The 13370-nt window shown below is 57.7% G+C and overlaps 1 protein-coding gene across 1 annotated transcript; it reads right to left on the bottom strand.

Moving 5' to 3' along the window:
- Nucleotides 1-901: 901 nt before the first annotated feature.
- CHC_T00000501001 (hypothetical protein) lies at nt 902-2504 on the bottom strand. Its single transcript, XM_005717802.1, has 3 exons — nt 1775-2504; nt 1523-1701; nt 902-1456 (listed from the first exon to the last, which is right to left on the bottom strand). The coding sequence occupies exons 1-3, from the start codon at nt 2502-2504 to the stop codon at nt 902-904; spliced, it is 1464 nt and encodes a 487-aa protein (XP_005717859.1).
- Nucleotides 2505-13370: the final 10866 nt, after the last annotated feature.

The following is a 13370-nucleotide window of genomic DNA, read 5'->3' as shown; positions in this document are numbered from 1 at the left end:
ATGTCTAATTGCATCATCGACCCTGCCTTTTTCCGCCATAATCTTTATTCTAGTGAGCAACTGCATAATATCTATCCGCGGCGGCAGCGGCTCTCGGGCAGTACGTCCATCCAACTGCCCCCTCTGGAGACCCTTAGTTTTTGGCTCAAAATTCGTGCCATCCGCAAAAGGGTATCTCTATATCGGAGCTGGCACTAACAAAGATGGCTGTATATATCGCGACCCCCCTGTACACTTGAAAAAAGGCGGGAGGCTGGCAATCGAAGGAGATGCGATTCGTCTCCCAACAGAACCAAACCAAGATCCAAAACACATCCTTTCTACCCTCTTCCTTATCGAAAGCTCGGTATGATGCACCCCTTGATTTACGAATCACGGCGCGCTGTTGAGCGGTGCGCAGGGTTATTAAAATGAACAGAGTGACTTACTTGTGTTGAATGGTTTTGCAAGGCGGTTCTTAAGTTGGACACACTTGGGGTTGCAGGTTGGGTGGCTCTCAGGGTGAGTGAGTGATTGTGCCTGATCCCTTTTGCTTTCCCCGTCCGAACGCCGCGCCTTTTATAGAAATCGTAGCTGAAACTTAGAACAATACAGTACCTGCTAGACTATAATAAACTATCCTTTCACTCTACCACTAATCTCCATACAATCGCTTATGTCCTTGCCTTCAATCTCCCCGACCATCCTCTTTAGTACTAGTGGATACTGTACTCCTCCTTCGACAATTCTTTTAGGTATGGCATAGAAATTATGTTGTAGTTCTATGCCATCCTTTTAAAGAATGGAGGAGCCAGTCCATTCGGGAAAGACACGCGCAGTATGTTTATAAAATGTAAAACTACAAAGACATACATACTGTGCTTGTCCTTCAACCGTTACAACTCCTCCCCCTTTAAGATGGTTATTCGTCCTCGAATAAGCTTGGAGGTGGGTAGTAGGTGATGGAGTCGAAGTAACGTTGAATAGAAGGCTTGTGGCTTGGAAGGTCTTGTTCGTCAATCCATTTGTCTTGAAGTATGTTTCCTGAGTTTTCTGATACTAAGAAATCGATAGAGTCTTGAGTGTTGCGGTGGGAAATGATGTCAATTGTAGGCGGCATCTTGTCTTCGGTCTGAAATGCAGACTCGCGACCGATAGTTCTTCTATGTTGATCATTGTAGTATGGCTTGAGAAGAGATATGTGGAATGTAGGATGAAGGTTTTGATATTTCTCTGGTAGTTGCAACTTGTATGCGTTTCCAGACGCCAGGATGTCGATGACTTCGAATGGTCCAATGTACTTCGGTGATAACTTTTTGCTTCTTCCTGTCTTGAGTGGTAAGTTCTTCGTCGAGAGCATTACTTGGTCTCCTACGTGAAATGAATGATCTCTTCTGTGTTTGTTGACTTGTTGGGCGTTTCGTTCGTTCGAAGCTGTGATGGACAGCTTTGCTATTTCATTAGCTCTTCTTATGTTCTCCAAAAACCTTTGTGTGGTCACAGTAGGTGTTTCTGATCCATCAGAGTGGAGGACGTCAGAAACAGAGAGTGGGTGCTTGCCATACTCTAGGAAAAAAGGAGTTTGTTTAGTTGTGTCACTTATGTGATTGTTGTACGCAAACTCGAGTCCTGGTAGGTGTTTACTCCAGTCTCTTTGCGTATAGCTAACAAAGCAACGTAGCATTTCTTGCAATGTTCTGAATGCCCTTTCTGATTGTCCATCTTTGAGGATGGAAGGCGGTTGATAAGTTTAACTTGACTCGTAGTAGCTTCATGATTTCCTTCCATAAAGTACTTGTGAATCTTGTGTCACGGTCTGATATTATCTTTCTTGGAAGACCGTGATGTTTGTATATCTCGTTGTAGAACACCTCTGCTGTATCTTTGGCAGTATGGTTTGATTCAATTGGAACAAAATGCATGTGTTTCGAGAGTTTGTCCACAACAACAAGTATAGCAGTTTTGTTCGTATTCGTCCTCGGGAGGTCGAATATGAAGTCCATAGATATCTGTTCCCATTTCTTTAGTGGTGGCGGAAATGGTCTGAATTTTCCCAGTTTGTTCTGGGTTAGGCTTTTGGCTTCTTGACACTTTGGGAATGTCTTGATGTATTCGTGTAGTTCTTTGTTCATGCTAGGCCAATAAAAATGTCTCCTGACATATTGTAAGGTCTTTTTGAATCCTCGATGTGCACCAAAGAGAGATTTGTGATTGTCGTGCAACACGATTTCTCTGATCTTTCCTTTCGGAATACAGAGCCTATTCTCAAAGTAAAGGCGGTTTTTGTTCTTACTGAACGGAGCAGTTGGGGTTTCAAACGCATTCTTGAAATCGGGGTCCTTTCTGTACTCTCGTTCAAGGCTTTTGAGAATATTTTCATCCGCCTTTACTAGTGTAAATGCCATCAACTGTTTCACAACACTGGCTGATGTCTGGTGCACTTCCTGGTACTGTCTCGATAATGCATCAGCTACTGTATTCTGCTTTCCCTTGATGTAATCAATGTGGTAGTCGAACTCTTGCATGAATTCAACCCATCTGGCTTGTTTTCGGGATAAGGTTCGTTGTGAATCCAAGTATTTCAATGGGTGATGGTCAGTCAGTATCTTAAACTTTGAGCCGTGTAGGTATGGTCTCCAAGTTTGTAAAGAGTACACAATAGCAAGAAGTTCTCTTTCACGTGTACTGTATCCTTGTTCTGCTTTATTCAGTTTCCGTGAAGCGTATGCTACTGGGCGGCATTCGGTTTCATCAGTTTGCGTCAAGACAGCACCAACACCTGTTTGAGATGCGTCAGAAGTTACTTCATACGGTAAACTGGGATCTGCGTATCGAAGTACGGGAGCCTCTGCTAGTTTGCTCTTCAGTTCTTCAAATGCTCCTTTTTGTGATGGCCCCCACTGAAAAGGTGTACCTTTTCTTGTTAGATTAGATAAAGGAGTTGCTATCGTCGCAAAGTCCTTTACAAATCTCCGGTAGTAGTTACAAAGACCAAGAAAGCTTTGAATTTGCTTTACATTACGAGGAGCTTCCCATTTTTGAACAGCTTCAATCTTCCTTGGGTTCACTTTGTAGCATAAACACCCCCAGCGATAGGGGTGTATGCACAGTTCGACCGAGACCCCGTCCGATCGGGAAGACAGGGGTGAAGCAGGACACCAGCTAACGGCACCGGGCAGCGGGCCCGGGTAGCGTGGTAGAGCGGGAACGGGGAGGACGCCGGTACGCGCGAGCGGTCCGACGCCTCGACGCCCCGGCGCGGTACTGGGTAACGATCCAGTACCGACGGGCGGAGGCGGAGCCGACTCGTGGGCGTACCGCGCGCGTCCTCAACCCGCGCTCGGTGCCGCTCTAAGGTAGTTAGCGAGCGCTACCTTAGAATAAGCGGGAAGTCGGACCTTGACGGTCGGTGGGTGACAAGTCCGTGCTTGTCCTCCTCCACCGCCGCCGGTCCGCTCCATATTTAATGTACATAATAACCTATCATAATAGTACAGTACCGATGTACTGTAGCGACGTACTGTAGCGGTCGGTCGACACTGTAATACTGTCAGCCATCGGGGCTGACAGTACACGTGTGTGTGTGCGCTCTTCGGTCCCGCGCGTACACGTGTACACGTGCGCCCCCTGTACTCGGGGTTACACGTGGTGGTACTGTAGAGCATCGAGCTCTACAGTACCCGATCCGATTCTGAGTTGATCTAATCTAAAATAAAGCCCCAGGGGGGGGGTTATACTACACGGCCCCCCCCCTTAAGCGGGGACGTCCGCGTCCACGGGTGCTTGTAGAGAGGGGACAACATGTCCGGCCACGCCGTCTATACGGTCGATTCCGCTCTCCCTGTCGACTCTGCTCCCTGCTTGCTATCCTCCGTGTTCCGTCTCGCACCTCCCTACGCGCGCGCAGGTCATTCCTCCTCCCCTTCTGGGGACGACGAATTCGTCGTCACTCCGTCACCCCCGCCCCCTTTCCGGCGCGCGATCCTGCGTGTGCCCTCCGGGCTGGTTCTCGTCATCACCCTACTACCCCCGTCGTGGGAGTCCGCCCTCGTTCATCCGGCCTCAGCTCGGTCGGCGCCCTCTCCCGTCCTTCCTCACGGGCTCGTCACCTCTGTCGGTCGCGTACTCGGTTCGCCCGTCCCGTGTCTCCCTATGTCGTCCCTCATCCCTTCTCGGGGCGGTCCCTCGCTCCCTCTGCCCCCGCCTGGCAGTGGATCGAGCACGCCGGGTGTCTGCCCCTTGACCACTGAGGACCCCACCTCCGCCGAGAAGGGAGGTGCCGATTCGTCGGCTCCCTCGCCATGGTGGCCTCCGCGTCCCTTCCGGAAGTCCCGGGGGGGTCGCGCCTCTACCGTGTCCGACGAGTTATGCCCCCGCCTTCCATCATCCCGCTGCCAGATGCTCGTCCGGTGACTGGGGCCTCGGTGCCGCTTCGACCTGAGCGTGTTGACGACGCGGTCGGGTCATCCGGTGGAGGCCTCATGACGGGGCCCCGCGGTGGCCCGTACGACCCCAGGGAGGGCTCGCATGGGGCCTTTGGCAGCTGCCGGCATCCCGGTGCGCCGCGCGCTGCCCCCCGCCTCGACGAGGGCGGAGAGAGGGAGGCGTCCAACACCTCCACGAGGTGGCTGGGGGTGCCCTTGGAGCGGTCAATCCCGCTACCGCTCGGTCGCTTGACATACGCGTGGCGACGCCATACGCAGGCGAGCGTCACCGTGGGCGAGCTGCTGTCAAGGGAGTCCCTACGTCCTGACCTTCTACGAATTCGGTCCATATACGAAGGAGGGCTGACCGAAGAGGCCTCCTTGGCGCTGGGTCGCCTCCTCGCCGAGGGCGGTGGCGCTCCTTACCAACTACCCGACGAGATTCCTAGCGATAGGACTTTCGCTTTTTGCGAGGAAGAGGTCGAGTATGTCGACCAGATGTCGGCGTACCTCTTCCACCGGGGCCCCCGTGGTCCCCCTCGCTTCATTCTCCCGGAGGTCACCGGGCTCTACGTCGGCCCCCGTCCGCGCACTTGCTCTAAGGCGCGAGCGGCCCTCCAGAAGTCCGCATGCTCCCTCATGCGGATTCACTACATTGCCCTGGCGCCCAACGATTGGGCGACTTACCGGCACCGCGGGGAAGAGGACGGGCGCATGTTCCCGTCCGCCTCGTTCTCCCGGGGCTTGTCGAGAAGCGATTTCCCTGAGCTTCCGCCGGTCGTAGGGGAGTCGCTCCCCTCGTTGGGAGTTCACCCGTTACTCCCCTACGTCTTGAAGCACTTCGGCTTCGCCTGCGGTGACCCGAAGCACCCGGTTTTCGATTACCTCTCGTACAACGTGGAGCAAGAATGGGCGTGGTGTCTCGGTAACGCCTTCATGAATGAGGTCTCCCTCCACGGGCGTGCTTTCGTGCAGCCCGTGGGGGTACTCTCCTTCCTTGGGCGAGTGGCGCTATCCCTTCCGGACGTTTCCATGCATCCTCTCGAGCGTGGCTCACCGTGTGTGGCCTGGTCGTACTCCTCTGTACTAGACCTGATGCACTGCGCCGGTGCGGTGCCCGAACGTAATCGTCGTCCTTGGACGGACTACACGACAGGGACTCGGAGCCTCTTTCTCGCGTATGACCATCGGAGCGACTCCTTCATGGCCCGTCCAAGCGTCCCCACCGCGGGCCCGTCCCGAGGTAAGGGAGGCGTCGGGTCTACGGCGCGCGAGGCGCGTCGGAAGCGGTATCGTGACCTGGACGGCGAGCTTCCCGCTATCGCGTTGGCCAGGGTAAGCGTGCCGTCGGTGCTTCCCAAGGCGGGTCACGATACTGCGTTGGGGTCCCCGTTGCCCCCTCTGCCTTCTCTTGGCTCCGTCGGTTGCCTCAGTGCCCAACGGAACACCGCGTTGACCCTTGACCTAGCTCGCGACGAGCTCACTGCAATCCCCAGGTTGTCTCGCGCCCTGGGGAGTCTGGTCGATAGGGCTTGGACTGTAGAGGGACTACTCCGTACCCTCACGAGTTGGTATGTCGAACGTAGCAGCGAAGCGCGCCGTCTCGGGGCGGAACGACAGGCGTTTGCCGCAGAGCGTGACTCCCTCGCGGAGCAGCTCCGCGGCTCTCAGGATGAGCTGAAGGTTCTACGAGAGTCGTCCTCCCTACAGGCGAGTGGTCTCCGGCGCGCGGCGTCCGATCGCGATAGATACCGCGGCGAGCGGGACGCCCTCAGGGCCGAACGTGTCGCCCCGTCGGCCGTGAGCTTTCCTGGCCCTGTGCCACGCCAGGGTCTTCGAGACCCTTACCAGAGTCGCGAGCTCGGCTCTTCGATGGCCGACGAACCCGCGACTTCGGTCAACCCAGCTGGCGGGTGGACAACGCATGGCGTAGTCGCCCTTCCACCGCTTCACGAGACGGAGGCGGGTGTACCGTCGCACCCTAGCTACTGCCCCTCGAGCGGGCGGGCTTCCGGGCCGCCGGCGTTCCCCGACGGGACGGAGCACTGACCGGTCGAGTCTATCGGCGCTCCCTGCGCGTCCTTTGTTAGCCCCTCTTTCTCCGTAAGGCCCCTTAAGCGTCCGTTTGCTTCCGCCACCTGAGTCGCTAGCTTTCGCGACAGTAGTCACCGTAAAGAAATCCGAATCCTTCCTCAACCCCCCTGCTCTTGTGCCCTCAAAGCACCGTCTATTCTCCCGCTTCGTCGAAGAGGAGGTGAGTGATGGCGTTATGAGGTTCGAGCCTCGGTTCGAGTAACATTCTTTCCCTCCTTGTATTCGTCCCAGCAACGTAACCTCCTCTTCGTCAAACAGCCCTTGTGCCGCTTCGGGAGTGACGAAAGCACGGCGTGCCCGTCCGGTATCCAGACGTCGTTTACGGTGGTGAAGTTTGCCGTGGTTTCGTTGGGTGCCATCGGTCTCTCGTTGACCTCCTTGCCTGAATTGTTCTCATTCTCCTATCCCGCGGCCGTGAGGCATTTATCTTACGGTACTGTGTCTCCGGGAACGCTCGCGCTCCGGGTCGCCGACCGGCTCGTGCAACCTTCTCGGCGAGGCCACGAGCCGGGAATGGGCGTTGGCGCCCCTACAGCCTGAGAGGTCCATGGGGCACGGCATTGTTGAATGCGTCTCCCTTCGTCCCTTCAAAGGGATTGCCCCGGCTGGGATCGTGGTCACGCTCCGACCGAGCTTGACGAGCTCTCATTGGCTGAGCTGCCTCCAAGTCCCTTTTTCTGGCTTGAGGGTATGTGGAGCGAGCTCCTTTTTGCTAGTCGCCTCCCCCATTTTTCGAGGAACGCGCTTCTCGTGTACGCGTTGACGGAGGAACGTGCGCGCTATGCGGTCTCGTCTCTCGTCTCCCTCGGGGCGACTCGACACTCTCCATCTCCACCCGTAGCGTGGTATGAGCCCACTCGCGTCCTCCGACCCTCTAGTTCCAAGCGATTGAGGTACGTCCTCAGTCCGATCATTCTTATAGTGCGGGGTGGGACGGCCTCCGGGCATGGCAGTCTCAGGGTCAACGTGACCCGTTCAACGGAAAACGTAAGGGATATAGTCGCGGTTCTTCCTGAGGCGATATATATACCGTCTCGCGCCAGGAAGGTCGGGCTTGACTTACAGCAGCGATCATCAGTGTGGACCTCCACCGGTGGAAGGAAGGCCATGCTCTCTCATAGCTCCGAGTTCTTCCTCGCGTATTTCCCGTGCGGTTTGCTTCTCTTTGTCCATCACGATCCTTTGGTACTCCCTACGACACGTCTGTTGTGGGTTTCCCCTGTCACCCCCTGTCCGTCAGGGGTCGATTCCTCATGATCGCTAGTCCTCGTCGGGCGAGTTCTCTTTCACCATGGTGCGCCCGATGGCCGTCTGCCTGGTGACCTCAGTTTCCGTCGCGTCCCTCGCGCAAGGGATCACAGCTGACCCCGGAGGGTTTTCTTGCGGCTGGCTGAGGGCGGTACGCTCGATTGCCCGCTGCCCATCCCCATGCACGTCCCTTGCGCATATTCTCGAACCGAGGGTCTCTTCCCCTCTCGATGTCCGACTCGTGCGTCGCGTCGGAGAGTACATTCCCCCTACGCGACGGCGGCTACTCGATCTCGTCCCACTAGTAGTCGCTCTCTTCGTCGCAGTTCGGAAGGTTGGCTAGGGCGCTCGAAGGATGCGATCCAATCGGCCGAAGCCAGCGTCGCGCTTCTTTCGGTTGTTCTGGACGGTTCACGTCTGTCCGAGGAAGTAGACGTGACGGGGTTATTGTTAGCGGGATTTGACCCCGTCGGTCTTCCTCCTCACGGCGGATCAGCGGCGGGAGGCGGCGTGGTAGCGCGCGGGAAATGACTCCTCCGTGGGTCCGCGTGCGCCGGTACGATCGGATGCTCGAGGACGCTCCTCCCTTCACACCCCCGCCGGTGCGGCCAGTGCCCGATTCGGTCGTTCGTTCTCTCCCCTCGTCCGGGTGGGGGCTCAGTTCCTTTTAGCAAGACCCCTTTACAGGTCTCCCGCTAGGACGTACTGTCTGTCAAGTATGCCGGCGTCCTTTACCTCCAAGGGCCGTCCTCGGAGCGGCCGCCGGTTCGTCGGGTCCGTCCCCGAAGCGTCCCGATCTTTTGGGGTGCTGTTCTTGGCTCGTAGACGGCGCGGCGTGCGGGCGGCGCCGTGCCACGTCTTCCCGGACAGAATTCGCCTCGGTCGCGCGTCCCGGGTCTTCTTTGGGTCTTTGTCTCGTAAGTTAGGCCTGGTGCGACCTGTGTCCTGTATGCGGGAAATCGAAGGAGACGTGCGAAGCGCAGTGGAGATGTTAGAGGCGTCAGCTGTCGGGGGTTCGCGTTCTACCGCGCCCCTCGCCTTCGACGGCGGGGTGGGGCGCGGGCTCGCACGCGCGAGAGCAGCTCGCGGGAGAACGGCTCGGGCATCTCGCGCGAGTAGTACGCGGCCGGATGCGTGTGGAGGTGACTGTGGGGAAAGCCGTTCGGTTGGCTTGGGGGTGCCGGCGCCGGGATTGCGCGGCGTCCGTTTGTCGTATTCGCACCTTCCTCTCCTTCGGTGAGGGGGCGGACTTGTGTACCTCCTGTCCGGTACCCGTTGTACCCTAGCTCAGCGCCGTCGGCCTTCTCCTTGCTTTTGGTATGGCGTACAGTACCCCCGTGTGCCCTGCACGTGCTGGTGTAATTGCCACCGTTGATTTTCCGTTATTTTAGTGGGGTCATGGCGGGGTGATTTGGTGGTGACGCAACCGGTGTTGGCGCATGGCGCGCACTCGCTCACGTGCCACGTTCTCCTCCCCCGTAATTTTCCCTATTATGGGGCATGTGTCGGCGGCGGTTTTGGGGTGTATCGCGTCTGTGCGCATATACTGGTGCCCCTCAGGCTGAGTTGCTTTCGCTTAACCCCCCTTCCATAACTATCCTCGCTACTGCTGTGGCGAATGCAGCCTCGCTCGTCTGTGCACCTGCCGACGCGTTTTGCGCGCTTCCTCGCGCACGACCCACACCGGGAGGGTCATGATCCGGTCTTCTGCCGGGCTCTCCGACACGGATGCTGATTGAAAGCTCGACGTGAGCCTCCCCCTTCTCGGTTATACTGAGACCAAAGCGACGGGCATTCTTGGTCGCTTACTCTTCCCACCGAGGGCTCTCGTGATCCCACTGTTGATCTCCTCGTTCGTCGGGCGCCCCTCCTCGCCGTGGTTGCTGGACTTAACGGATCGTCCGGCAATCCTGTTCGGGGGCGGGTCGTCCGACTTTTCCGCTCCGAACCGGGTTTCGCGGTCCTCGTAATGTCGGTCATTACGAGGGCCCAACCTTTTTCTTCAGGCAGTTCGTACTGTCCTGTTCTTATGTGTCGCGTCCTTGACGCCCGAGAAGTCAAGACGACTTGACTTGAACACGTCCCCGGCTGTGACCCTCCGATAGGGTCCACCGTCCTCCTTCGGTTCCCCTTTTTAGTCTGTTCGTGCAGGCTGGGGTTAATCCGCGAAGGAGCGGTTGAGGGCCCCCCCCTTAAGCGTGAACGTCCGCGTTCACGGATTGGGTGAGATCTCTGCCGGTTCGTCTCCGGAGGCGTTGGGCGTAACGAGACACCAACTCCTCCGGGACGTGAGTCCGCGCAGTCCAAGTGGGCGCGTCGTAATCCGCCCACTTGATGAGGAACTCCGTAGTTCCGTCTTCCATGACTCGATGTCTCAGTAGCCGTTCGACGGCATACTGCGTTCCCGCGGTGACCTTATCGGCGAGGTCCCGCGGGGTCGTCGTACTTGCTCGTGGCGCGTCTATCGGAGACGCCGCGTACACGCAGCGGTTGGCGGAGACTCGCTCGGTGACGCCATCACGATCGATCGTGATGGTTCGGCGGTCATTGGCGAGCACGCGGTAGGGTCCGACAGCGGGCGAGGCGAGCTTGTTCGATGTCTTAGCCCCATCGGTGGGGTTCAGATATACGTATTCTCCGGGACGGAGGCGGGAATTAATACGTCGTATGCGCTTATCGAAGTTGCGCTTGTAGCGAGCCTGCGTGCGACGCAGGCTTCCGTAGGCCTTCTGGATAGTCGAATCCAAGGTCTTGAGGAACTCGGCACGTTGGTTCCCCCTATCAGAAGGGGGCGCGTCGCCGTCCGCCCGTCGGAGAGAGAACTCCGGCGGTGGCCTGCTGAGCACGAGCTCGAACGGCGTGGTGCGTGTGGTGCGATGTATGTGGGAGTTGTACGCATACGTAAGCGGCCCCACGTACATATCCCAGTCGTCCTGGTGTTCACCCACGTAGTTCCGCAGCATCGAGACGATTGTTCGGTTATATCGCTCGACTTGCCCGTTCGTCTGGGGATGGTACGCCGAAGTGTACAAATTCGTTATCCCCAGAACGCGGCACGTGCTGTGGAAGAACTTGGCATTAAACTGAGGGCCGTTGTCCGAAAGCAACGTGCGAGGGACGCCATACTTGAACACCCACGAGTCGCAGAACGCAACTGCGACCGTGTGCGCTGTTATCGTGCGGAGCGCAACGACTTGCGTTAGCTTACTGAAGCGGTCCGTAATCACGAGCAGGAACCGTTTTCCTGTCTTCGTCTTGGGGAGCGGCCCCAAGATGTCGATCGCGAGGCTCTCGAGGGGCCTCTTAGCTGGAAACAATCTCAATCGGTTGAGATGTTTCCTCAGCTTCACCCGGTTCATCGCGCAGGTTCGACACCCTCGCACCGTGGCTGCGACGTCTGCAGCCAGGTGGGGCCAGTAGTACTCGCGTCGAAGTGCGTAGTACATACGGTTCTGGCCCGGGTGCCCCGCGATGGCCGGGTTGTGGCTCAGGCGAAGGAGCCTGGCGCGGAGCGTCCGAGGTACCACGACCTGAACGATATCAGGGTCGAAGGGGTGTCTCCGCTTGAGCACCCCTTGGTGGTCCTCGAAGAACGCGGAGTCCTGGGACTCTGACTGTCGTGCCAAAACGGTTTGGCAGAAGTCATCCACGCGTTGCTCCTCGGCTATCTCCTCTATCGTAAGAGGGGCCGGAAGGTCGTCCTGCGGTGGGGCGACCGGGGAGTCGAGCGCGCCAGCCTCGGGGTCTTCGGCGCGCTGGATGTCGGCGGCGTCGAACTCGTCGTTCTCCTCCCAAAACGAATTGGGTCCTTGGAGAGCGGGGGCTTCGTCGTCACCTCGCGGTTCGTCGCGGGTCCATGTGCGCGACCTTGTTCGGGCTTCGGCTTGATTCCGTGTCGTTACGAAGACATGGACGGCCTGATGATCACAGCTCGCGGTACAAGCGTGGTCCGCGAGCTCGTTCGATACGTCTCGAACTGTCGTGCCCCCGTCGAAAGTGGGGATGTCGTCATCCACCTCGACGGTGGAGCGAAGGTCATCGGCGACACGAGGCGACACGAGGCGTGACGGGGCATCGGGCACCTGGTGCACGCGCCCGGGGCGGTACTGAATGGTGAAATCGTATTCAGCCAGACGGAGCCGCCACCGGGTGAGTCTTCCGGAACTCTCGGTGAGGGACATGAGCCATCGGAGGGCGTCGTGGTCCGTCCGTACGGTGAACTTCGTGCCTTCTACGTACGGCCGTAGTGTGCGGACGGCCCACACTACGGCGAAGCACTCGCGTTCGGTAGCGCTGTAGTTGCGCTCAATATCGGACAGTGAGTACGACCAATACCCCACGGGGCGCCAGTCGTTCGGCTCTTCGTGCTCCTGAAGTAAGGTGCAGCCGAGCTGGTAGGCACTCGCGTCGGTGTCTATCATGTACGGACGACTGTGCCGGGGCAACGCGAGGATCGGCGGAGCGATCATGCACTTCTTAAGGTTCTCGAACGCCTGAAGTTGCAGCTCCGTGGGGTTATAGAAATCGGGATCCGAATCCTTGCGCGTCATGTCGGTCAGAGGACGCGCAATCTTAGCGAACCCCTTAACGAATCGGCGGTATACGTTACACGCCCCGAGGAACGAGCGCACTTGCGTCAACGTCCTCGGGAACGTGAACGTCTTGAAAGCGTCGGCCGCCGTATCGGCCACGCTCAACTTGCCTGAGGAGATGACGTGCCCCAGGTAGTGCACCTTCGGTCGGAAGAAGCTGCACTTCTTGAGCTTAAGGGAGATACCGGAACTCCGCAGTAAGCTCAAGACGGTATCGAGATGCCTCGCGTGTTCTCCGTGCGTACGGGAGAACACGATCACGTCGTCGAGATAGACGAGGCATATTTGCCAGCGGACTCCGGAGAGTATTATGTCGAGCGCACGTTGGAAGGTGGCCGGTGCCCCTTTGAGTCCAAACGGCATGCGCAAGTGGCGAAACCTGCCCATGTGCGTCGTAAACGTGGTCTTATCCCGGTCTTCCGGAGCGACCGGGATCTGCCAATAACCGGAATTGCAGTCCAGCGTGGTGAAGACGGCTGCATCTCCTAACGAGTCGATGCAGTCGTCCATCCGTGGCAGCGGATACGAATCCGCTGCCGTCTTCGCGTTGAGACGCCGGTAGTCTACGCAGAACCGAAGAGAGCCGTCTTTCTTCGGTACGAGCACCACCGGGGACGCCCACTCGGTGCTCGCGGGTTCGATAACCCCTGCGTTCAACATCTTGTTGACCTCTTTCGCAACCATTTCGCGCACGGCCGGGCCCTCCCGATAGGGCATAGAACGAATCGGTTTCGTTCCCGGTTCGAGGGGGATGCGGTGCTCCGTGGCTTGGATCGTTCCAAGCGCACCGCTCCACAAACTCGAGTGCTTACGGAGCATCTCGAGCACGTGGCCACGGAGCTTGTCATCATCGATGTATGACAGGTCGATCTCTTTTTCCCAATCCATCGGTGGATTTTCGGGAGCCTTTTGCTGGGGGAGTACAGTACCCCTCGCCGTCGGTTGGCCTAAAGGTGACCGTTCGACCGGGTCCCCCGACGGTGGTCTTATCGTCGGAGTTGGATCGGCCAACTCCTACCCCACCGACTTGATC

This window comes from Chondrus crispus, genomic scaffold, assembly GCF_000350225.1.
Source record: "Chondrus crispus Stackhouse genomic scaffold, scaffold_355, whole genome shotgun sequence".
Lineage (NCBI taxonomy): Eukaryota > Rhodophyta > Florideophyceae > Gigartinales > Gigartinaceae > Chondrus > Chondrus crispus.
This window is presented reverse-complemented; position numbering and strand designations above follow the sequence as displayed.